The sequence below is a fragment of the Xenopus laevis genome, chromosome 3L (assembly GCF_017654675.1).
Source record: "Xenopus laevis strain J_2021 chromosome 3L, Xenopus_laevis_v10.1, whole genome shotgun sequence".
NCBI lineage: Eukaryota > Metazoa > Chordata > Amphibia > Anura > Pipidae > Xenopus > Xenopus laevis.
In genome coordinates, this window is record NC_054375.1 from 154,380,866 (window position 1) to 154,406,625 (window position 25,760).

At 38.1% G+C, this 25,760-nt stretch overlaps 2 protein-coding genes across 2 annotated transcripts; both read left to right on the forward strand.

The window, feature by feature from the left end:
- The first annotated feature begins 4,596 nt into the window (after window positions 1–4,596).
- LOC108710403 (extracellular calcium-sensing receptor) lies at window positions 4,597–11,130 on the forward strand. The gene is made up of 6 exons (XM_018251539.2): window positions 4,597–4,766; window positions 5,463–5,754; window positions 6,821–7,651; window positions 8,041–8,268; window positions 8,359–8,482; window positions 10,223–11,130. Exons 1-6 carry the CDS (start codon window positions 4,597–4,599, stop codon window positions 11,128–11,130), a joined length of 2,553 nt encoding a protein of 850 aa, XP_018107028.2.
- A 4,859-nt stretch (window positions 11,131–15,989) lies between these two features.
- LOC108710404 (extracellular calcium-sensing receptor) lies at window positions 15,990–24,445 on the forward strand. Its single transcript, XM_041585655.1, has 7 exons — window positions 15,990–15,994; window positions 16,507–16,710; window positions 18,151–18,442; window positions 18,844–19,674; window positions 22,310–22,504; window positions 22,754–22,877; window positions 23,535–24,445. The coding sequence occupies exons 1-7, from the start codon at window positions 15,990–15,992 to the stop codon at window positions 24,443–24,445; spliced, it is 2,562 nt and encodes an 853-aa protein (XP_041441589.1).
- The last annotated feature ends 1,315 nt before the right edge of the window (window positions 24,446–25,760 follow it).

Consider the following 25,760-nt stretch of genomic DNA (forward strand, 5'->3'; position numbering starts at 1 on the left):
AATCCAGAATCTAAGGGTTCGGTGCATCTCTACCAATGGCCTTTCATAGTTTTTTATCTGGCCAAAATCTATAACAGTCTCTGTGTCTTCCCAGTGCTTCCCGTGCTTGAGAACTAGGCTGACAACCCAAAAAGGCGAGTAGAGGCACAGAAGCTTTTTGGCATGTTTACTAAGCTATGACTTTACTAAGTCATATTCAAAAACTTAAGGGAGAATTAACAATATTCTCTAAATTAAAAACATTGAATCCTTCAGCTCAACAGTATGATTTCTATGTACTAAATTAACGTTATTAAAACATAATAAAACGTTATTAAAGCATAAAAATGCTCATAGATTAATATTAACATTGAGACTTTTTGGACTAAAAGTTTCCATGGCATAAATGCATTTGCTTTCACATTGTAGTGTCTCTCTTATTAGATCTCCACCTCTCGATTTACTGTGGGCATCTTTTCCTTTTTTGATATTGTTAATATGTTCCCTTATTCTGTCCCTAAGCATTCTATTTGTCTTCCCCAATATATTGTAGGCCACACAAGCACTGTATACAGTATACAGCATGTTTTGGTGTGCACTTAATGCTATGCTTGATCTTAAACTTTGTTCTATTTGCAGTAGATAAAAAGGTTTTCTTTTTCGATCGATATCTACTGACTTTACACAAAGATCAGGGATAGAAACCTGCCCAAGAACTTTCTTTATATCCCACTTTTATCTTATTAGTTAAACAGTGACTTTTTGTTAAAATTTGTTTACAAAAACATTTGCATGTTTAAAAAACTTTTTGGTTCCCTCAGAATAATCTCTTTTAGTTCTTCATCACACTCATATTTTTTGTCTGTCTACACAAATGAGGAACCAGTTAATGAAGGTTTCCTTCTTAATAGTCAAAATTCTAGTAATACAACTAATAATGCATGGTTCACACATGAGGAAATTCAAAAGAGACTAGAACATGTTAAGATAAACAAAGGTCTGGGGCCAGATGGTATTTAGCGAGCTTAGCTCTGTGATTGCCAAACCTCTTTATTTAATTTTTCAGGATTCATTGAGGTCTGGCATGGTGCCGAGAGACTGGCGAATTGCTAATGTGGTGCCTCTTTTCGAAAAAGGATCCCGTTCTCAGCTTCAAAACTATAGGCCAGTTAGTCTGACGTCAGTGGTAGGAAAGCTTTTCAAAGGGTTAATAAAGGATAAGATACTGGACTTTATAGCAAATTATAATACTATGAGTTTGTGCCAGCATGGTTTTATGCATAATAGATCTTGCCAGACTAACTTAATTTCTTTTTATGAGAAGGTAAGTAGGGACCTGGATTCTGGGATGGCAGTGGATGTGATTTACTTAGACTTTGCTAAAGCATTTGATACGGTAACACACAGAAGGTTACTGGTTAAATTAAGGAATGTTGGCCTGGAACATAGTATTTGTACCTGGATAGAGAACTGGCTAAAAGATAGACTACAAAGAGTGGTGGTAAATGGAACATTTTCTAATTGGACCAGTGTTGTTAGTGGAGTACCGCAGGGCTCTGTACTAGGTCCCTTGCTTTTCAACTTGTTTATTAATGACCTGGAGGTGGCCATTGAAAGTTTCTATTTTTGCAGATGATACTAAATTGTGCAGAACTATAGGTTCCATGCAGGATGCTGACACTTTGCACAGTGATTTGTCTAAACTGGAAAACTGGGCAGCAAACTGGAAAATGAGGTTCAATGTTGATAAATGCAGGTTATGCACTTTGGCAAAAATAATATAAATGCAAGTTATACACTAAATGGCAGTGTGTTGGGAGTTTCATTAAATGAGAAGGATCTTGGGGTCTTTGTAGATAACACGTTGTCTAATTCTGGGCAGTGTCATTCTGTGGCTACTAAAGCAAATAAAGTTCTGTCTTGTATAAAAAAGGGCATTAACTCAAGGGATGAAAACATAATTGTGTCTCTTTATAGGTCCCTGGTGAGGCCTCATCTGGAGTATGGGGGCAGTTTTGGACTCCAGTCCTTATGAGGGATATAAATGAGCTGGAGAGAGTGCAGAGACTAAGTGCAACTAAATTGATTAGAGGGATGGAAGACTTAAATTATGAGGGTAGACTGTCAAGGTTGTTTTCTCTGCGAGGGAACATGATTACACTTTACAAGTACATTGGAGGACATTATAGAGATTTTTATTATAAAAATACACTTACATTCATTGAAAACGTTAACATATCAGAAAATCAAAAAAGGAACAAACCCACCCATACACCCTCCTGCCCACAGAGTCCATCCCTCTGTCCATAGGCAATAGTCCAAATCACCAATTCACAAAGCCAAACTTGCAAAGTTCTGAATTGCCGCAAAGTTCTGAGCCTTTTCACCACTCTTTGCAGGACTTTCTTTTCCTGTGTGGAGCAGCTGCTGTACCTGGGGGCAATACAGCCTGTGAGGATGGACTTCACAGCCCACCTGCAGAAACTGGTGAGGACTGTGATGGACATCCAGGTTCATCTCGTGAAAAGTCATGGACAAGATTCATTTTGAGGAGAAAAAACTTTCCTTCAAATTCAGTTCCAGTTTTTCCCCATTGACTTCAATAGAGTTTTCATGTGATAAGTTTTTCTGAATGGAAAAGCATCTTAAATTGAATTACGTTCATGACATTTCATGTGGTAAACCTTTTTCTCACTGAATTGAATCAGGCCCTATCTGTCTGTAAATTAATGAAATGACTATTGCCATCACAACATAATACATGAGGTGCTAACCCTTGATGCAATAACTTAAGGGGTTATACAACTCTGAATGCAAAATCATGAATCAGAAAATCCGGCGTTTCTCAGACCTGTCGTGGTTGCATATAAGTCAATGGGAGAAGTCCTAATGATTTTTTGATGTGTGCTGGGTTTCGTGCAATAACCCAACATTTTCTGAGTTTTGGGCAGAAACCAGAGTTTTCGGGTGAAAAATCTGAAAAAATCATGAAAATTGGACAAAAAATCCGAAAAAACCTTGAAAAATCGGATTTTTTTTCACGCAAAGCAAATTACGGAAAAATGTAATAATAAATAAGCGTAAAAAACCAGAGTGGATTTGATTGGTGTTTGTAGCAGAAAATATTGTGATAAATTCAGATTTTGATAAATAACCACCTGAAAGTAGACCCAACTTTTGTAAAGATTGGCACCGCTGGAAAAAGTTATCTCTGTGATCAAAGTTTAAATGGTATAATTCTTGTTTGGCCAAGCAGCATACATTGAGCAAGGGACTTCACAGTAAGATCCATAACTGGATAGTGAATATCCATCTTTGTACAAACATTTGTAAAACGACCATTTAAATGTTAGAACAGTACTCATCTTCTTTCTTACAATTGTAAGTCCATGTGCCATGTAAGACCACAGTATAATACATACCTCCCATGTACAATAGGTCATAAAATCTGATTAAAGGGTTCATATCAAGCACAGCAATGCAGTAGCAGATTATGGGACCTGTTATCCAGAAAGCTTGGGACCTGGGGTTTTTCAGATCTTTCCATAATAGACCTTTATTCCTTAAGTCTACTAGAAAATCATATAAACATTAAATAAACCCCATAGGCTGGTTTTGCCTCCAATAAGGATTAATTATATTTTAGTTTGGATCAAGTACAAGATACTGTTTTATTATTACACAGAAAAAGAAAAATTGTTTTTAAAAATTTGTATTATTTGGATAAATTGGAGTCTACGGGAGCTTTCTGGATAATGGATATCCAGATAACTGATCCCATACCTGTACAAATAAGTTAGGTTAAATAAAACAAACTCTATGCTGCCTTATTTACCAAGGGATATTTCCAGAAGACTCAATGGCATCCCTTGAGATTTGAAGAAAGAACTTTTTAACTTAAAGGTTGGAAAGGGTTTTTATAGTGACATATGGGAAGTCGTGGAAGTTGAGATTAACCATTTTAGGAAGTGAATTAATTGAAAGGTTTTGTTTCCATTTTGAAGCAAATTGCAGTGTTTTTCAAGTTGCTCTGGATACAATTGGGTAAGAGTTACTTGGGCAAGAGGTTGAAACTGAAGGACATCAATTTCAACTACTTCTATATCGGTCTAAATGGTACATGCGTCACGTACTTTGGAGGTACTGCTGATTCTTTAGATCTCTATGGAGTTCTATTGCCCAGGCATAATTAATGCAATGAGACCTAAGGGAGAGATGTTGGACCTCTGTGCATATTCACATTTGCAATATAATATATATATATATAAAGCAGTAAGAACAGGCACTGCAATACACACAGGTAGGCAGAATGTGGTAAGATAATGGTGACAATCACATGTGTGGGTATTGGCATGTGTGTGTTTGTTTGTGATGAGACTGTTTCAGCACAGGTGTTCTACAGAGACGGAAGGCCAGACCCCTGTTTAATGGTGCTGTGTAAGGTGAGAGTATGATGGTACAGGTTATGTAATTCAACAGATCGGGTACTTCTCAATTTCTAAATGTCCATCATGCTTTTGGATTCGCAAACCTCAAGATCGCCTCGTTAGTAATGCATCCTCACTGAATTGCAGGCTGACATCCCATTTATACAGAACATTTTTGCATCTTCTCCTGATGTACCATGTGCCCGTCGCTTGTTGCAATGATGACCTTCTCAATTTGGACCTGAATGGCATTCTGGTGCCTGGAGATATTCTAATAGGGGTGGTAATTCCAATTCACATTGCCAGCCTGTCTTCTATGGTCACCTTTCAAGAAAGTCCATCTCCAGATATCTGTATAATGTAAGTTATTTATATTTGGTGGGGGGAACTCACATGCATTATGGGACACATATATCTTTGTGGCTATTCCAGGATTATATCCCCAATAGAGAATCCTTCCTTCTTGTGGGTGACCTGCGTTATTTGATTCACCCAAGATACCACCACATACCTCTGGACTTTTAATGACCTCTCATCAGCATGCCAACTGATACCATCCATGCTGGCTATGATTTCTTAAATTTCTTAAATTTAGACAGATGCAACCCAGAAACCTGTAATATGATCTTTTGGCAGCCAAAAAGAGGGAGGAAAAGTTATGAAAATACAAATGATTTGCTTCTTTGAGTTTCCAAACTCTCCCCACTTTGTTGACTTTGATTATAAGTAGCTCCACCTGCAGTTCAGAATGTAAGAGCTGCTAGGCTTCCTAAACCACCATTCCTCTACTACCAAATTAATTTCTAAAATATAATTGAATTATTTCATTGAATCTGTTGAGCATTTACCGGATATGTAGAATGTTGAACTGCAGTTTTAGACGCCGTAGACATCAGGCAATTTAGTGAAACACCTTCATAAATGATAGCACATCCTATAAATACAATTTAGATTGTTCTCCTTGATGGATTTGAAGATATTTGTGGAGGATAAACTCAAATTTTGTATACATGAATCAGAGAATGACTGATAAATCCTTGATTGTTTACCCTATAGGTTCCTTATTGAATTCTATCAGCACTTCCAGGCCTTAAGGTTTGCAGTGGAGGAGATCAACAAAAATCCTGTCCTCCTTCCAAACAGGACCATGGGCTTTTATGTCTATGACTCTTGTGCTGCTCTTCGAAGAGAGATAGAGGGAACACTTTGGATGCTGACTGGCCAGAGTCAGGCAATACCAAATTATTGCTGCAGAAAACATCCTCCTTTGGCTGCCATCATCGGCCACTCAAAGTCCACTTATTCCATCCTCATGGCTCACATCCTAGGATTGTTCAAATTTCCACAGGTAGGGAAGTTTACTTTTAATATGTGTCACTTACTAAAATGATTCATATTATTATTTATGATATATTCCACCTGACCTAAGTCAACCCTCAATCACTGGAATCAGAATTCAAAATACAATGCACATGACAAACCTTTTCATCCTATCTTATTGTTGATTGAGTTGATTGAGAAAGTGCTAAGAATCACAACACGGTCATAATTCTAATGCACAGATCAGAGTCCTGAATGACATATTTTGTAATTACAGCCATTTTTTTATCAAATATTTTTATCAAAAATTGTGTAAAAATGTATGAAAAAATGACGTTTGAATTAAATTTTTTAATTTTAAATGTTAAAATGTATGACAATTTTATTTAAACAGTTTTATTTTTTAAATAATTTGTCATTGTATATATCTCATAGCTCCTGACTTCAGTCCTGACAAAATGTTTCATTCGAATACAACTTCATTTTTAAACTTGGGGAGGGTTATTCATTAAAATCCAAATTTTTCTGATTATTTAAATGAAAAAAGTCAGACCAAACTAGAATTTACAATTTGACCTTACTGTATTTATTATTAAAACAGCTCGATTTAATAAGTTGAGGTAAAAAGCCAATAAAATTTAGCAAAACTCCGAATTGCTCCTTTTTTTCTGATTTTTGCCTGAAAACAAACTATTTCCTTCTCTTTGACTTTTTTTGGGGACCTTTTTTTGGGACCTTTTTAACCAACTTCAATCTACATCCTTTATTTTTCTTAACTAATCTCCTCCTTTCACCTCTATGTGTCCTGAAGTCATGGTGGAACCTTAATAATGACCATAGCCAGGTATACTTTTAAGAGTCATTTAAAATGACAGTGTTTTTTTTTCCAGTGGAGGGAAATATTATTGGAGATAATGCAAACTGGAACCAATATCACTCCATGTGTTTGTACTGACAAGTATGGAAACAGCCTTCTCCACTGCCAACCATACCATACTATTCTATATTGTATTATAATGTACCAAAAACCTCAGTACAAAGAAAATATCATATGAATTTCAAAACACTTATGTTAATCTTATTTTCATCTTCAGATCAGCTACTATTCAACCAGCTCTCTCTTGAGCGACAGAACGCGTTTCCCCTCCTTTTTCAGAACCGTCCCAAGTGATTCCTTTCAGTTCAAGGGACTGGCAAAGTTAGTGTTGCATTTCAAGTGGACATGGGTGGGGCTGATAGCTACTAATGATGATTATGGTAATGAGGCAATAAAGATCATCACTCAGGAAATAGTAAAGGAGGAAGCATGTGTTGCCTACACAGTATACATCACATACAATCCTGTCTCCGAAACAATAACAAACATTGTAAATATTATAAAGGAGTCAAGTGCAAATGTGGTTATAGCCATCTCAGTAGATGTTTACTTAGCTCCACTTCTGGATGAGATGATTAAACAGAATGTAACTGGGAAGAATTTTGTTGCCAGTGAAGCTTGGTCCATTTCAAACCTTTTATCAGCAGCAAAATACTCCCCTATTCTCTTTGGAACTATTGGTTTTGCTTTTCAAAGCTCAAAAATCCCAGGACTTCAGGAATATCTAAATTCCATTAATCCCTTCAACACCCCAGGTCTAACATGGGCACAGATGCTCTGGGAAGAAAGTTTTAATTGTACGTTTTCTGTCCTGACCAACCAAACTATGGTCATGAACAATTTAAAAAACACATGCTCAGGAGAGGAAAGTCTAGGAGGCATTCATAATGGCTATAATGATGTGTCCACATTAAGAACTTCCTACAATATCTATACCGCAGTTCATGTGATAGCAAAAGCTCTGCATGACCTCAGTCAATGCCAGTTCTTGAATGGACCATTATTTGGAGAGAAATGTTCACAAATAGAACATTTCAAACCATATCAGGTAAAATAATACATCAAAATTCTGTTTTATAAAACATTTATTAAGATTTGTGGGCTCTCCCATGATAAAGGCTTTTGTGTTTTGTCCAATGCCCTCTCTTATCACTATTCCCCAAACTAAATGTATCCACATGTCCACAAGCAGTCACATTTAACTGCTGTCCAGGGAGATTGCATTACAAATCAAGCACTTTTTCTAAAGGAAATATATCTGACTTAAGCCACTACAAACTAAAATCACTTGTTTCTGCCATATCTACTTGCCCGTCGGGTTAGGCAGTCTGTATGCACCACATCTCTAGTTTTTCTTGTATTCTTTAGCTAACATTTGGCTACAATTACAAAACAAATATAAGTATTCATAATAAAACATGTTTTCCCTTCCTACAGCTACTGTATTATTTTAAGAATGTCCATTTAAAGCTAAGCAACAATAGGGATATTTTCTTTGATAAGGATGGAAACCCACCAGCTGTATATGATATAGTCAACTGGCAGTCTGGGTTGCATGATACCATGAAGCAGGTGAAAGTTGGAAGCTATGACACTCTGAATTCTTCTGTTGACGTATTTATCCTTAATACAAGCTTATTATGGTGGGGGGAAGTATATCAGGAGGTAAGTCATTACAAAAAATGTATGGGTGGAACAAAAGATTATGCCTTCAATTACTTCATACAGATTTCATATTATACGTTTTCTTTGAAGGCTCCACTCTCTGTCTGCAGTCAGAGTTGCCAAGTGGGCTTTAAGAAATTAGTAAAAAGAGGAAAGCACATGTGCTGCTTTCAGTGTGTTCCATGTACCCAGGCAGAGATTTCCAATCAGACAGGTGAGTAAACCACAATAAGGGGCTTATTTACTAACTTTCAGATATTTTTCTCTAAAAATTAGTTGTTTTTTTATTCCTTTAGAACTCTAAAAATGCAACATTTATTAAGGGGCCGATTCATTAACTTCGAGTGAAGGATTCGAAGGTAAAAAGCTTCGAATTTCGAAGTTTTTTTTGGGCTACTTCGACCATTGAATGGGCTACTTCGACCTTCGACTACGACTATCGAAGGATTCGAACTAAAAATCGTTCGACTATTCGACCATTCGATAGTCGAAGTACTGTCTCTTTAAAAAAAAATTCGACCCCCTAGTTCGGCAGCTAAAAGCTACCGAAGTCAATGTTAGCCTATGGGGAAGGTCCCCATAGGCTTTCCTAAGTTTTTTTGATCGAAGGATATTCCTTCGATCGTTGGATTTAAATCCTTCGAATCATTCGATTAGAAGGATTTAATCGTTCGATCGAAGGAATAATCCTTCGATCGTACGATCGTACTATCTGCGCTAAATCCTTCGACTTCGATATTCGAAGTCGAAGGATTTTAGTTCCTAGTCGAATATCGAGGGTTAATTAACCCTCGATATTCGACTCTTGATGAATCGGCCCCTAAGTGTAAAAACTCTCAGGGGCCTATTTACTAACATTCAGATTTCCTTTTTATTCATAAATCATATTTTTTAAGTTTTGTTTAACTTCTCTAAAAATTTGAGATTTATTACCTGTAAAAACCATGAAAATCTCTCTAATTCAAAACTTCTCCAAGTAAGGTTCCATAGAAGTCAATGGACGCTGTTATACTTAATTTTAGCCATTCAGACTTTTAGAGGTTTTCAGATTTTTTTTGCCAGTTATTTGTTTTTGTATGTATTTTTTTTTCGTTCATACTTTTTTTATTCAGATAATTTTCTAACTTTCATGGCATTATTTACTAAAACTTGATTTTTTTTCTGGTTGGGCTTTTTGGGCACAAATTAAAAATGTTTGTGGAAAAATAAAAACCCCGATGCTGCAAAAAGCCTGAATCCGAAAATCTGCCTTCTCAAACCTGTCGAGGTCATGAATAAGTCAATGGCAGATGTCACTATCCCAATTTGAACATATTGCGGTTTGCACTTGGTTTAGCCTGGTCATCTGAAAAAATCAAGCGATTCGGGAGAAAAGTCTGAAAATATTGTATGATTTGGATATTCACTTTTTATCTCGTTTTTTCCCTGATCTGATTTTTTCGAGTTATTTTAATGATAGAGTTTTTTTTATTTAAAAAATTAGATAAAATTCGATTTTAGTAAATAACCCCCTAATTGTGGTTTCAAAAAGTTCTAATACCACTAACATTCTAAATGGGCCTCCAAGACAAAACTTCAGCAAGTAAAAGCAGTCAAGGGAGCTGCACTGATCCTATTGGACCTTTTTTTTAGCCATTCAGACTTTTGGAGGTTTTTGTATTTTTTTCACATAGTTCAGCTTTTTTTTCTGTTAGAGCTTTTTGGAACTACAATTAAAATAACTTTGAAAAGTACAAAGATCACGAAAATGTTTCCTTTGATAATTAAGCCTCAAATGTTTCAACCAACATGATGAATGCTTGACTTTCATGTTCTCTTGCATTGCATAAAAAGAAACTTCTCACGTAATCCTTAAAAGCACTAACATTGCTTCCATTTACAATAACAAAATATAATTTATGGCTGAATGCTTCATGAGTTAAAATTGCATGTATAAATATTATTTTCATTTCAGATTCCATTGAGTGTTGGAAGTGCCCTTGGGACATGTGGCCCAACAGTGCAAGAGACAAATGCTTTCCTAAACCCATTGAGTTTCTTTCTTATGAGGATCCCCTGGGATTTTCCCTAGCAGCTACCATTGCTTTCTCCTGTATAGTCCCAATTTCCATCTTTTATCTTTTTATTCAGTATAAATCTACCCCTATTGTGAGAGCCAACAATTATTATGTGAGTTGTATTCTCTTAGTATCTCTATGGTTCTGCTTCCTCTGTGCTTTGGCTTTCATTGGTTACCCCCAACCTGAGAAGTGTCTTCTACGTCAGGCTGCATTTGGCCTCATCTTTGCCCTCTGTGTATCCTGCATTTTGGCCAAAACTATTATTGTTGTTTTTGCCTTCATGGCCACTAAACCTGGGAGCAGCCTCAAAAAATGGACAACTCCACGAGTGCCCTACATGATTATTACTATCTGTACCCTTGCCCAATTCATTCTATGTTTAATTTGGTTGTCTGTCTCCCCTCCTTTCCAACAATACAATATTGAAGCCAAACTTGGAATCATTGTTGTAGAATGCAATGAAAATTCTCAATTTGCCTTCTGGTGCATGCTGGGATATCTTGGAGTCTTAGCCTCTGTCAGTTTCACTGTAGCTTTTCTGGCCAGGAGACTCCCTGACAATTTCAATGAGGCCAAATTAATAACATTCAGTATGTTGGCCTTCCTCAGTGTCTGGGTGTACTTTATTCCAGCCTCTCTCAGTGCACAGGGCAAATATATTGTTTCCATGGAGATCTTTGCAATCTTGATTTCCAGTTGGGCCCTGGTGGCCTGCATGTTCTTCCCAAAATGTTTTATTATATTGTTCAGACCCGACAAGAACTCCAGAGAAAATCTAATGGGGAACAGGAGAAGGAAATAATAATCTAATGAGCAATAACAACAATGTTCAACTTCTCTACATATATTTTGTCCATTTATGTTTTGCCCTCTTACTATTGCCGACATTTTGTTTCATGTGACCCTCTTTTCGATATCTCAATCTGTAGACCTCTACTTTGGCACTCACACAATATTTCCAAAAAAATAAAATAAAAACAAATTTAACAAAGTAAAGTAAAAGTAAATCTCTATTTTTTCAAGTACTGTGTTGTGTATTATGATGGGCAGTTTGCAACAAGATTAATATTGATAATAATCAGGAGCACCGGCTGTAAAAACAGTAGAGAGTGGCAGCAACAGGAGTAGTCTGTTGTCTAAAAATGAATTTTAAACATTCAAATAAAGTAAATTCTCATTTATACTTCTAATGTCTGATATACTAAGTGCATCCTGTTCTTTTTCAAACAATGTGTTTTTCCAGGACCCATCACAATGTAAATCCCTGCCAAATGTAACATGAGCTCATATGGAGTAATTTATAGCAATACGTGGATGGAGAAGCATCTGGAAGAATAATTTAAGAGACAGTGGCAAATGAGTTGACAGTAATGATAGTCTGAGGGCTTCTAATTTGGAAGCAAAAAAAAAAAAAAAGGAAAATCACAAAATAATGTGCAATTTTTGTGCAAGTAGTTAGTAAAGCAGCCAGAGGCTCCAACAAGGGGAACAGTAGGGTTAGTTCTCTGCAATGTCACCTGTCAGTATAGAGAATCAAACTGTGAAGTTCAGGAATATGACAATCCTGGAAAAAGGCACCACTGTGAGCATCCACTAGTACTGGGGACTAGTTCCCTTATAAGTACCTGGGGGAGTTGTTAATTCTATTCCTTTGTAATAGCATCAAGGGGGTTATTTATTAAAGGTTGAGTTGTTTTTTCCCAAAAAAATTTGTGTGTTTTCGTGGCTAGTTTCAGTAAAAACTCCCATTTTTATTATGAATTTATTATGCCCCAAAAGCTGCAAAAAGCCAGAATCTGAAAATACTCCAGCTAAAACCATGAGAAGATGTTTTTAGCCTTCATTATTTTCAGGGTTTGTTTGGTGGTTTGCACTCGAAAACTTGATCAATGTGAGGTATTTGATGTTCCCCCCCACCCCCAATTGCATTCAATCAAGTTTTTTTCATTCAGGTTTTTTTAATAAACAAGCAAACATTTGAGTTGTGAGTTTATTTGAAGTTTACATGAAGTTCCACCAACGAGAGTAAGGGTTATTTATGACCGCAAGTCTTGTTATGATCCAGAACATTTCCCCTCAGTCAGTTGCTCATAAAACCTGATTCATTAAAAGCATTGTCTGCTGATGTGTCTATTGATTCAGTGGAATCCTGGAGTTACTGCCACCTCTAAACCATGCGGTAGCGGAAGTGATGCCATCTGGACTTTTCAGCGCTACTGAGCCAATTCACTTAGTGTGTGTACGCTGGCATTCATTTTGTTGCTTTACCTGCAATTGTATCAGGTGCAATTCCCCCTAGCAACAGTGTTGGAATTCTGGAAGAAAACTGCAAATGGGAAAAAAAACATGGCAATTGTTCTCTAAATGCACTTTGCTCTCTGCACTTGCAGTTGTATATAAAGGTGGCCATATACGGGAAGGTATTGGTCCTTTAGACCGATTCAGCTGCTTATCTGGCCATGTGTGGGGCTTCCAACGGGTTCCCCTGATCAATATCAGGCCAAAAATCCTCCAGATATCGATTGGGCAAGTTTTATTTGATTCAGGACTGCATAGGCCAGTTGATGCAGTCTTGTGACCCATCAGCACCCTTTGCATAATTGTAATCTGATCATTCAGCCCCAGGGCTGAATGCTTGGATTAACCAGATATCGCCTTGCCATTATTGGCCAAATGGGCGGATCTAATAGTGTATGGCCATCTTAACCCAAATTCTGAAAGATCCAACAAATAGCTATTGCAGAACAATAAGGGCCAACAGAACAACAAGATTTCCAGAACCAGTGGGGCCCAAGTCAGTCAGTGTGGTTAACCGGTTCTCCACTAGTAGATCAAGGGCCCATCTCAGAGAAATGGAATTGCAAGTGACCAGGTCCAAGTTGGATAAGAAGCATGATCTTAGGTACTCTGAAATAGAATGCAAAAGGAATACTTAATTGAGTATTTTCTCAATTAAGATAAGTAATTAAGCCCATAGAGCCACAGAGTGTTTAAAAATGGTGCCTGGAGAGCTATATTGCAGAAGATCCACCAGTATGATAGTCTTCAAGATTCCCTGTTTCGGGTATATACTCACAAGATTTCTTTGATTTTTGATGCATATAGTAATGTTCGTTCTTCGCCTTATAAGTTTTCTCCAGTCATCCACGAGGTAATATAATGAATAGGGATGTAGCGAACGGCGGAAAAAATGTTCGCGAACATATTCGCGAACTTGCGACAAAACATGCGAATAGTTCGCGAACGTCGCGAACCCCATAGACTTCAATGGGAAGGCGAATTTTAAAAGCTAGAAAAGACATTTCTGGCCAGAAAAATGATTTTAAAGTTGTTTAAAGGGTGCAACGACCTGGACAGTGGCATGCCAGAGGGGGATCAAGGGCAAAAATGTATCTGAAAAATCCATTGTTGACACAGCGCTGCGTTTTGTGCTGTAAAGGGCAGAAATCACACTACGTCACTCAGGTGATGTTTCTGGACACGGAATGTGAAAAAGCTCACACAGCTAGGTGGCACTTGGTTAAAGACTGGGCAAATAATGCCTGCAAGGTCAACGTATACACTACAGCCGTTGGATACGGAATATATTATTGCTGCTTGAAAAACGTCACTCGGGAGGTGTTTCTGGAGACGGTATTATTATTGATATTTAGACAGCTAGGTGGCAGTTGTTTGAAGAACAGATGCAGATGAGAGATCAGCAGCAGGACAGCTGCCCACAGCAGCTACATACAGAGCACTGCAGTAGAAGGTAGATTACTAGCCAGCAAAGCTACCTAACCTAAAATGTCCCTCAAATCCCTGCAGAGTTCTGTCCCTACAATACAGAGCAGTATCAAGTAGATTACTAGCCAGCAAAGTTACTATCAACTGTCCCTCAAATCACTAACAGCTCTCTCCCTACACTAGCTCTTCCAAGCACACACAGGCAGAATGAAAAAACGCTGCAGGGCTTCAGTTTATATATGGAAGGGGAGTGGTCCAGGGGGTGTGGGGGTGGTCCAGGAGGGAGAGCTTCCTGATTGGCTGCCATGTATCTGCTGGTCTGGGGTGAGAGGGCAAAAATAAGCGCCAGCTAAGGCGAACCCAAATTGGCGAACGTCGCGCGACGTTCGCGAACATTCGCCGAACGCGAATAGTCGATGTTCGCGCGAATTAGTTCGCGGGCGAACAGTCCGCGACATCCCTAATAATGAAGATATAAAGCAAAATATAGTATAATATTGCTTTAATGAATGATAAAAATCACCATAAAACAAACGATTTTCTACTCACAAGGATTGTCAGATCATAAAGCACGTAGTACCCAAAGCAAAATAAAAGTCCAGACTTCTCTGGGACCAGGAAGGCTTCTCCTGTTCAGTCTGTGATCGATGAATAAATCAAACGCTCTAATATCCGTGATCAATGAATAAATCAAACTGCTCCAATATCCAACACGTTTCGCAGTCTCCCTTGACCGCTTCCTCAGAGAAGGTGTGATGATCACACAAGTCCTTGAATATCATTGGCATGTACATTGAGAAGGAGCTTGGACTTGGCTTCCAGGAATAGTGAGTAGCAGTTCCCTGATATCTGGAATGAAAGACACAAAAACATTTTGCCAGTAGGATACCCCTGCTGGGTAACTGCCCCTGCTCACACACTTAAACCCAGAGAAGGTCCATGGTGGTGAAGCCTGGAAGGAGATTCCTAGTACCTATCACTAGACATAGGCCTGTAGTCCATGGAAAATGGCTCAGTTGTCCCATGCTCTAATACAAAGGTGAATAGATTGACTATAATTTGGGCATCATTTTTAATTTAGTAAATGTAAAATGTACCAACACCGAACACCACAGAAAGCTGTAGGAGGTTGGGTTTCAATATATAACAAGGGCTTTTATATTTATAAGTCACTGACTGATTGATAGACAAACTGAAAGACAAACTAGAAACTGTTCTAGAATATTACATATTGAGTGCTTATTTCCTAATTCTATTCTTTATACATGTTTACTGTATATTTAAGTTCATGCCATGCAGCTATGGACCCTGTGTGATGTGAAGGCACCATACTAAACTGAGTACAAGGTCTCCCACTCTGCCCATACAATATTGTAGAGGGTTGATGGAGTTGCTTGACTGTCAGCAGAGAAGAATCAGATAAATATGGCAAACTACTTACATTTTATAAATAAATTGTATAAATAAATTAGCCAGGTGAATAAATCCACGAAACTCCTGCGGAAATTTGTATTTTGGACGCATATCGGAAAAGTCTCTCACGTCAAAACCATCATGCGTCAACACTATTCGGATGCCCATGCCAGCGTCAAAATTAATGCAAATTGACGCGGGTGTCAAAATTTAAACAGGTGTCAAAATTCGAGCCTCGCTAATTTTTCGGCGAAGCGAAACGGCAGAGATTTCGTCCATTACTACTTACAGTACATCCCAATCATGTGCCATTCTATGGATCAGCTCTATACAAACATAACCATTACTAACTCAGAATTAGTTAAATATTCTCTGTACTTAAGAGAAAATGAAGGTCCATCTAATTAGCACAGTTAAGCAATTAGTGCCATGAGCATACACAAGACTGGACCCCTGTGTATATTTATTGACATATAAAATATATAAAAGCTGAGCATGAAATAGAGCACAAACCCAGACAGGATGAGGTAAGGAACAAGTGCTGTCTGTATATGGACAGGGAATATAGTGAAAGCCCAGTAACTGGGGTGCAGGAAAGACAGGGGGACGGGAAGAGAAAGCTGTGGCTGTTTGTCTGTATAGGGATAGTGGGAGAAATGGAAGGGAATGAGAGGAATCACTGTGGGAGCAGAGACTGAAAAGGCTTGTATGTCTGACTGTAGAACATTCTATATCGGATCAAAAATACAATATTGTGTGTGTTCTGACACACAAAGAATAAATGTGTCTGTACAGGGATAGCAGAAATAATATATATTTTATTCTATATAGATTAATAAATAGAAGTACAGTTGCATTAAATGTTGAGAGCTAATTGTCAAAGAAACAAGGAGAAGGAGGTCCCAGTCCCGTTGCTCTTACAATCTAAGAAGTTCAAAGTATTTTTAACAAGGAAAATAATTGATACAAAAGAGCTAAAGACAAACAGAGAAAGGTTAGGTCTAGCAACGTATATATATATGATGCATTGTCATTACAGGGTGACATCCAATTTATACAGAACATTTTGGCAACTTATCCTGACATACAACATTCCTGTCTCCTGTTCTGATGGTAACTTGGGACCACAAGGGATTCTGGTTCCTGGAGATATTTTAATAGGCGCAGTGATTCCCATTCACATTGACACTTTGGACAAAAGCGTGACTTTCCAGGAGAAACCAACATCAGACATTTGTACCAAGTAAGTGATTTTTCTCAATTATACAAATTGCCCCATTACCACATTCCTGTAATGGCAGAAGACCTTCCTAGTCCTTGCATAGTATCCACCTCCCTAGAGATTCTCAAGCACCAACTTGCTCATACAGATGGAGCAAACTTCCTAACATTTGGGTTTGAGGGCCCACTTTGCCCCACCATGTTTCTTCATTTACATTGATCATTATCACAATGTGAGACATTTCCTTTTAATATGAAACCGTTTACCCCATCTATACATAGAAACAATTAAGATAAGTCTTGCAGATGGAATGAGCAATGTAATAAATAAACTTCATTTAGTGCTCTCACTAGGAAACCTTCACCATCCAGAATCACTGCCCACAATTTACAGTCATTTAGGGCTTTTTGAGGACATTCCATAGCATGACAGTGCCTTGCTTTATAGGATATAAAATACTTAGGAGGTTATTTCTTAAAGGTTGTGTTGTGTTTTCTCCAAAAAATGTAGTTTTTCAAGGGTAGTTTCACAAAAAAAAGTGAATTTTTCAAGATTTATTATTCCCCAAAGCGGCTAAAAGTCCAAATCTGAAAATACTCCAGCTAAAACCTGTCAAAGTAATGTAGAAGTCAGAAGGCACTGTTTTTAACCCACAAAAACCAGGATGGCTAATTCCAAAAAGACACATTTGGGACTAATTCTGTGTGGGCAGCAGTGATCTCCTTTGTTTTTATTTGTTACATTATAGCATTGCATAGTGTAAGAACACATAGAAATACTATGGATACAGACAGATTTACAGGATAGCATAGACAGAGATACAGTGAGCTGGCAAAACATATATCCCTGTGCTGTTTTTAATAATTATTTGAGGAATCTATTAGCTCCTGGTTGTTCTCCCACATACACTGAACAAATTCTTTATGAGACAATCCCCCTGGCAGCCCTATATCTATATATTTAACAGCCTCTCTGGATCCTCTTGGTTATCTGTGGCAATACATGTGACCTCTGTCTTTCCCTGACTCAATTACTCCTAACTTAAGGTTTCTATACATTGCTTGTTTAACTAATGAGCAGGTCTTTCCCCAATATGCCCACCTTGAGGGGGCGATATTTGGAAGATCCTAACATTCAACAGGCCAATGCGGTCCTCACCTTGAATGGATTTTTAAACCTGCCTGATCAATATCTGCTTGATGTTTGGCCAAATATCAGGGGGGTAGGCTTGTCGAAGGGCCCATACACAGGCAGCTGCTCACTCGGTCTGAAGGGGTCAAATTGGCAGTTATCTATGCATGGTGACCACAACTCGTTCCTACCATCTCATTGTTGCGAATGAAACACAAGCAGCACCTGGAAAAGGTTATAAATGATCTGTGCTCCAGAAAAGGACAAAAGGCCCAGTAAGGTCAGGGCGCACTGAGTACTGATACTAATTCTACTAATTTTACCATCTAGGTTTCTACTTCAGTTCTACCAGCAATTTCAGGCCTTGAGGTATGCAGTGGAAGAGATCAACAAGAGTTCCGACATTCTCCCAAACACTACCCTAGGTTTCTATGCTTATGACTCTTGTGCTGCAATGCGGAATGAGTTGCAAGGGACTCTCTGGATGCTCACTGGCCTGAGTCAGGAGATTCCAAATTACCGCTGTCAGGAAAGTCCTCCACTGTCTGCTATCATTGGGCACTCAAAATCGACATATTCTATCCTTATGGCACATATCTTAGGACTGTACAGATTTCCACAGGTAGGAATTGCTAGGAGATGCATATATAAGCAAGCTGGTGAGGGTTGGGGTGATCAGACTAGGCACGGGGCCAAGTAGTATTCTCGCAGGTGCAAATATTACTTGTAAGGGGAGGAAATCATTGTGCTACAGAGTTTAATATTTTATGGGAGGGTAACTTGAAAGACTTGCAAGAGGGATATAATGTAGCCATTTGTTAACAAGTTTAGGAGTTGAATTCCAAATGGAAAAAGCAGCAAGAATGGAGTCATAATAGAGCATTGAAAAATAGTTATATGAAAAGGTATTGGCTCTGAGAGGAACAAGGTTAGATATCTAGGTACATATGGAGACAGGAGAGAACAAATGTAATAGTATGCAGAAGAGAGAAGAATTTGTTGTATCAATATTTCTATCTACAGATCAGCTGCTACTCAACCAGCTCTCTATTGAGTGACAGGGCACAGTTCCCCTCCTTCTTTAGAACTGTCCCAAGTGATGTCTTTCAGTCCAGAGGACTGGCCCAAATGGTGTTACATTTTAAATGGACCTGGGTTGGGCTCATAGCCTCTAATGATGACTATGGGTTTGAGGGATTAAAGATAATCAAAGATGAGCTAATAAAAGGTGGTGCTTGCGTTGCCTACACAGTATATGTTGCAACTAACCAGGACTACAAAAACATACCAAGTATTGTACAAATGATAAAAGAGTCAACTGCTAATGTGATAATTGCATTTTCTGTTGATGTTTTCTTGATTCCTCTTCTGGATGAGCTGCTGAAACAGAAAGTCACTGGGAAACATTTTGTCGCGAGCGAAGCTTGGTCTGTTTCAAATTTTTTAACACTAGCAAAATTCTCGAACATACTGTCTGGAACTATTGGCTTTGCGTTACAAAGCTCAAAAATCCAAGGGTTTCAAGAATATCTCAACTCTGTTTATCCCAACAACACCCCTGGGATCGCTTGGTCCAAAATGTTCTGGGAAGAAGCTTTTAATTGCTCGCTTTCTCAACCAGAAAGCCAAACACAAAAGCTGAGCAACACTAAAAAAAAATGCATTGGAGATGAGAATCTAGAATATGTCCAGAACGGCTACAATGATGTGTCCACTCTAAGATCTTCCTACAATATCTATACTTCAGTATATGTGACAGCAAAAGCTCTGAATGACCTTAGTCTCTGCCAGTCTTTGGATGGTGCATTGCTTGGATCAAAATGTTCTGGTTTAAAAAACTTTGCACCATGGCAGGTAAAAGTACACAAAATATTGTTGTTCTTTGTCAAAATATGAACATTTAGTAATTTTATTATAAGCACGCTGTGATTGGAAATGAAAGACTACACTGTAATTCATTCTACGCAACCATAGCTGTAAAACTCTACACACATTAAGCTTAAATAACACCAAAGCCATAGCTTTGTAGCAGCCACATCCCCACCAAAATGCATTGCTCTCACACCAAATACAGTAAATTTTAATGAAACGTACAAAATAGGATAGAGAAACTCTACAAAATGATTGTATATAAAATAATAAATATTGTGCTACCCAGTATTGCACCCCTAAATTAAAAGTAGTTTCTGTTAAAGGGGATATAAAGGCAAAAAAATAAAATCCCATTTTTACTTTCTTTAATAAAAAAATTTAAAAAATTGTACCGTTTTTAGAAGAAACCTAACTGTATGCAGTGAAATCCCCCTTCATTTTACTTGCTCTGACTACTGAGGATAGGAAACTTCAGATGGTCCCTAACTGCTCTGGACGGAAACTGATCATAATTTCAAACAGCAGGGGGAGCTCCCCCACCTTACTTCCCAGAACTCGAACAGTTTTGTTTGTTTCCCTGTAGAGCAACCGGCAACCGTGTAGAGCAGGGATCCCCAACCTTTTTCACTCATGAGCAACATTCAGATGTAAAAAGAGTTGGGGAGCAACACAAGCAAGAAAACTCTCTGGTGATAAATAAGGGCTGTGATTGGTTATTTGGTAGCCCCCATGTGATCTGTCAGCCTACGGGAGGCTCTGTTTGGCACTACACCTGGTTTTTATGCAACCAAAACTTGCCTTTCAAGTCTGGAATTCAAAAATAATCACCTGCTTTCAGGCACTGGGAGCAACATCCAGGGGGTTGGTGAGTAACATGTTACTCACGAGCTACTGGTAGGGGACCACTGGTGTAGAGTTTTGTATTCACAGACACAGTGCAGTCTGCATATTCTGATTATTAATCAGTCTTGCTGTATTGGCTTCTATGCCAGATATTATTTGACTTATGCTGTTTTGATAATTTATGACGATCCCTAAGCTAACCTCCCAAAAGCAGCCCAGCCCACACTGAGCATGTGCATGGTCTTGGTCTTGCAAAAGATATTTAACAAAGTTACAAGATGATGACCCCTGTGTCCAACTTTAAAGCATAAATCATGTGTTTAATTTGGCTTCTGGTGCAGTAAGTTCATTTTTATATATAGTATACAAATATAGCATTTCTAGAATTATTCTATTTACACTTTACTTCCCATTTAATAACTGAATCGTCTGGATCACAAAACTACACCAATTTGTTCAATGAAGCTAAAGGGGCAAATATCTCAGGAACTAGCAAAAATGTAAACTTTATGTAAATTGTAAAAGTGTACAATATATAAATGTAGATTAATGAATTTATCAACATTGAATCTCATCTGACACCAGGGTCCCATTTACTTAGCTCGAGTGAAGGAATAGAATAAAAAAAAACTTCAAATTTTGAATGTTTTTTTGGCTACTTCGACCATCGAATTGGCTACTTCGACCTTCGACTACGACTTCGAATCAAACGATTCAAACTAAAAATCGTTCCAATATTCGACCATTACCATTCGATAGTCGAAGTGCTGTCTCTTTAAAAAAACTTCGACCCCCTACTTCGCCACCTAAAACCTACCGAGGTGCAATGTTAGCCTACGGGGAAGGTCCCCATAGGCTTTCAAACTATTTTTAGGTTGAAGAAAAATCGTTGGATCGATGGATTAAAATCCTTCGATGGAACTATTTGCGGTAAAACCTTCGACTTCGATATTCGAAGTCGAAGGATTTACATTCGGCAGTCGAATATCGAGGGTTAATTAACCCTCAATATTCAACCCTATGTAAATCTGCCCCCACGATGCCCAGTCTACCAGTTTGTCAAGACCCTGCTCCAAGTATACCACATCCTGGCTGAAATTAATTGTCCTGCATCATTTTGTGTCATCAGTAATCACAGATACATTGCATAAAATGCCCTCTCCAATGTGGAGATCTCTAGGAGTCTAAACAAGTAAGAGATATGGTTATAGGGGGCATCCCTAAGACATTTGCTCTCCAAGGGAAAGAAAGCAGAGTCATAATATGATCACTTGTTTATACTGTTTTAAGAGTCTTCCATTAAAAGACAAACTGAACTCCTGACAGATATCTCCTGGATTATTTTTTGTTTCCCTCTATGGCTGGGAGCCTTTGAAGGTCCACAATGTAAAATGGGTGACAAAACCAGACTGGGTCCTTCATTTTTTTTTCCAGATGTACTCTGGGGCTTCCAGCGAGAGGAAGGTAAGGCACAGGAGCTGGCTAGCATGTAAGAAATGCAGGCATAGCTGGAGGAAGAATCCTCTGATCTCCTATACAGAAGTTTAATGTTCAACCATTGACTCCAAAAAATCAAGACCAAAATTTGGATGTATCATGGCAGGAAAGGACCAAACCATAATTGTTTATAACACAATATTTTTGTCTATCATTTGTTGTTCCTGTTTCAATATTGTAAGTACAACAGATGCAAGATATACAGATTGTTCAGGAGCAACTTTTTTCCCCCCAAAATGTACAGTTAACGCATTATATTAAGAATGTCCGGGTTAAGCTCAGCAATGGAAGAGAGGTTTTCTTTCATAATGATGGAAACCCACCAGCTGTTTATGATCTAATGAACTGGCAGCCAGGATCAGATGATACCATGAAGCAAGTGAAAGTGGGAAGCTACGACACACTGAATTCTTCTGGAGAAATCTTTAGCCTTAACACAAGTTCAGTATGGTGGAGAACCTTCAATTCTGAAGTACGTGAACACAATAACATCTGTATATAGTATCACTTTTTGGTTTACTAAAATTAATTAAAGGAGAACTAAATCTAAACAAAGGTTAGAAAGCAATGAAGGTTGATTTGAAATTAATCTGGATACAATATATATAAAAACACTTCTAGCCATGCTTGTTTTTAAGGTTTAATTCTCCTTGAAGTTATTGTTTATCGGTACAGTCAACTGATCCAAGTTTGATATTGGAATTTTTTTCATTTCCCCAAGATTCCCATCTCTGTTTGTAGTCAAATCTGTCCAGTGGGGTTCAAAAAAGTAGTAAAGAAAGGAGAACCTGTGTGCTGCTTTCAGTGCATTCCCTGTGCCCAAGGAGAGATCTCCAATAAGACTGGTGGGTGAATCTTGAAGGAATGTAGATGTATAATTGTATTTTCTAAGGTTAATATTAGTTTTTATTGATTTTAAGTGATAATTTTCCCCCAGGGCACTTACATATTATTAATGAAGGCAACTTGGTTCTGTTCCACTAGGAGCAAAGACCACTGAGATATATAAAGCTTTTTCCCACTGGGCTCCACTTTTTCTTCATGGGGGAATGGCTTATCAACTTGCTCATGCAGTTCTTAACTGGCATATTTTTCAGTCCTCTTCAATAGATATCTTGTTCGATTTTAGGCAGATATTGGTTGGGGAAGGCAGCCTCCATACACAAGTCAAAAAGTTGCTGACTCAGTGGAGGGGTTGAGTTGACAGCTTTTTTTTTCAGCCAAATTATAGGAATGAAAGTGTAAACTTCTACTGAAATTAAGTGAAGTAGCTTCTTAAACCATTCATACTCTATTGTCTCTTCTGCCAATTTACCATGCCAACCTTTAATAATTTTCTCCTCTACCTTTCCCCCATCCTAAAAGTGTAATTTGAGAAGTGATGAGATAAAGGCCATACAACTAATTAACTGTCATATGAGTGGTAATTGACTTTATTTGGTAGTCATACACCAAAAATAATATAACAATAGCTCAAAAATAAATGTCTACATTTTTTCCAGACTCCATCGACTGCTGGAGCTGTCCCTGGGACATGTGGCCCAACAGCAACAGAGACAAATGCATTTTAAAATCCATTGAATTTCTTTCCTATGAGGATCCATTGGGAATCATCCTGGCAGCAACCAGTGTTCTTTCTTCTATGGTCCCAATTTTAATTTTCTACCTTTTCATTCTTTATAAATCCACCCCAATAGTGAGAGCCAATAACTATTCTGTGAGTTGTGTTCTCTTGATATCTCTGTCTCTTTGCCTCATCTCTGCTTTGTCTTTTATTGGTTACCCCCAACCTGAGAAGTGCCTTCTGCGTCAGGCTGCATTTGGACTTGTGTTTACCCTCTGTGTATCCTGCATTTTGGCCAAAACTATTATAGTTGTATTTGCCTTTATGGCCACTAAACCTGGGAGCAACCTCAAAAAATGGACAACTCCACGTGTGCCCTATATGATTATTACCATCTGTACTTTCATTCAACTCATTTTGTGCATTTTTTGGCTGTCCATCTTTCCTCCTTTCCCACAATACAATATTGAAGCCAAACCTGGGATCATTGTTGTAGAGTGCAATGAAAATTCTCTATTTGCCTTTTGGTGCATGCTGGGATATCTTGGATTTTTAGCCTCTGTCAGTTTTACTGTTGCTTTTATGGCAAGGAGGCTCCCTGACAACTTCAATGAGGCCAAATTAATAACATTCAGCATGTTGGCCTTCCTCAGTGTCTGGGTGTACTTTATTCCGGCTTCTCTCAGTGCCCAGGGCAAGTATACTGTTGCCATGGAGATCTTTGCAATTCTAACTTCCAGCTGGGCCCTTGTATTCTGCATGTTTTTCCCCAAATGTTTTATTATACTCTTCAGACCCAACATGAACTCCAGAGAAAATCTCATGGGGAAAGACAGAAGAAGGAAATGAAAAACCCAAATGTAAACATTAAGATTAGTATAATCCTATTTAATTCCAGGTTTAAAGTCAAATGTTTTAGATAAACAGTTCTAAAATATGTAACAATGGCAAATATAAAGTAGTATTACATCAAAAATGTTATAATTAATTGATACATATGAAAATGGCGCACACACGATTATTGCTAACTAATTATTATCTTTAGGTTACATCTCCTGGTCTGACTGCAATATTGCAATAGCTGTTTCCCATCTGCTTAGTTACATGACAAATAAAAGCAACAACAGTGCTCAGCTAGAGTCAATTTAAGTGTTATGAAAAGACCTCAGGTTGCAAAATGTTTAGCCACTGTCAGAGTAAGCATAGACAAATGTAGGGAGTTCTGTCCCATGAGCTCCATAATCAGACTTGAGTCCTAGGATTGATGCCCTACATACTAACTTGGTATAAGGAAGCCATTTTTAAAGATGGACTGTATGTGAACAATATATAAGGAGTCATATATGACTGCAATTAGTGTAACCTCCATGGTTTTTTTTCATAATTCAGTATTTTCCCCAGATTTACAACATCATGCATCTGACGCAATTGCAATGAATGCATCAATATTAACTCAGTGTACCGTAAATTGGACAAAATTACGTTGAAAGTGTTCCAAGTCATAATTTTTTTATGTTGGGCTTGAGATTAACACATGCTCCCAATTCTTTCGATTTAATTAAACCTATTATCACAGATGAGTCCTCAGCATCAGCAGGTGCAACTGCACTTGATTTGGATCAGGAGTCAGGAAGGATTGAATGACAGAAAGTACCTAAATGAGCACAATTGACTGTGTAGAAACTTCAAGTTGAGTGTACTACCATGCTATTCTTTGGTTGCATTAATATTTGGTCTTCCACTTCTTGGAAGCACACCCATCCATGTTAATTAAGCTTCTTTTTGCCCTTGTCTCCCCCATACAAAACAATAGCAAAGTATTTCCACAATTTTGTCAGCCAGAGGATAACCAAATGGCATGTCAAGGAATTAGTGATAGCTCCTAGAGCAGGGGTCCCCAACCTTTTTAACCCGTGAGCCACATTCAAATGTAAAAAGAGTTGAGGAGCAACACAAGTATGAAAAAGTCCCTTGGGTGCCAAATAAGGGCTGTGATTGGCTATTTGGTAGCCCTATGTGGACTGGCAGCCTACAAGAGGCTCTACTTGGGACTATAATTCGTTTTTATACAATTACAACTTCATTTCAAGCTTGAAATTCAAAAATAAGCCCCTTCTTTGAGGCCACTGGGAGCAACATCCAAGGGGTTGGAGAGCAACATGTT

Bases quoted from the DNA above. Each gene is read 5' to 3' on its own strand.
- LOC108710403 (XM_018251539.2), top strand. From the start codon at position 4,597: ATGTACCATGTGCCCGTCGCTTGTTGCAATGATGACCTTCTCAATTTG. The intron at 4,767-5,462 runs GTAAGTTATTTA...TTTACCCTATAG, and splicing joins TCTCCAGATATCTGTATAAT to GTTCCTTATTGAATTCTATC. The intron at 8,269-8,358 runs GTAAGTCATTAC...TTTTCTTTGAAG, and splicing joins GGGGGGAAGTATATCAGGAG to GCTCCACTCTCTGTCTGCAG.
- LOC108710404 (XM_041585655.1), top strand. The intron at 22,505-22,753 runs GTACGTGAACAC...CATTTCCCCAAG, and splicing joins GGAGAACCTTCAATTCTGAA to ATTCCCATCTCTGTTTGTAG. The intron at 22,878-23,534 runs GTGGGTGAATCT...CATTTTTTCCAG, and splicing joins AGAGATCTCCAATAAGACTG to ACTCCATCGACTGCTGGAGC.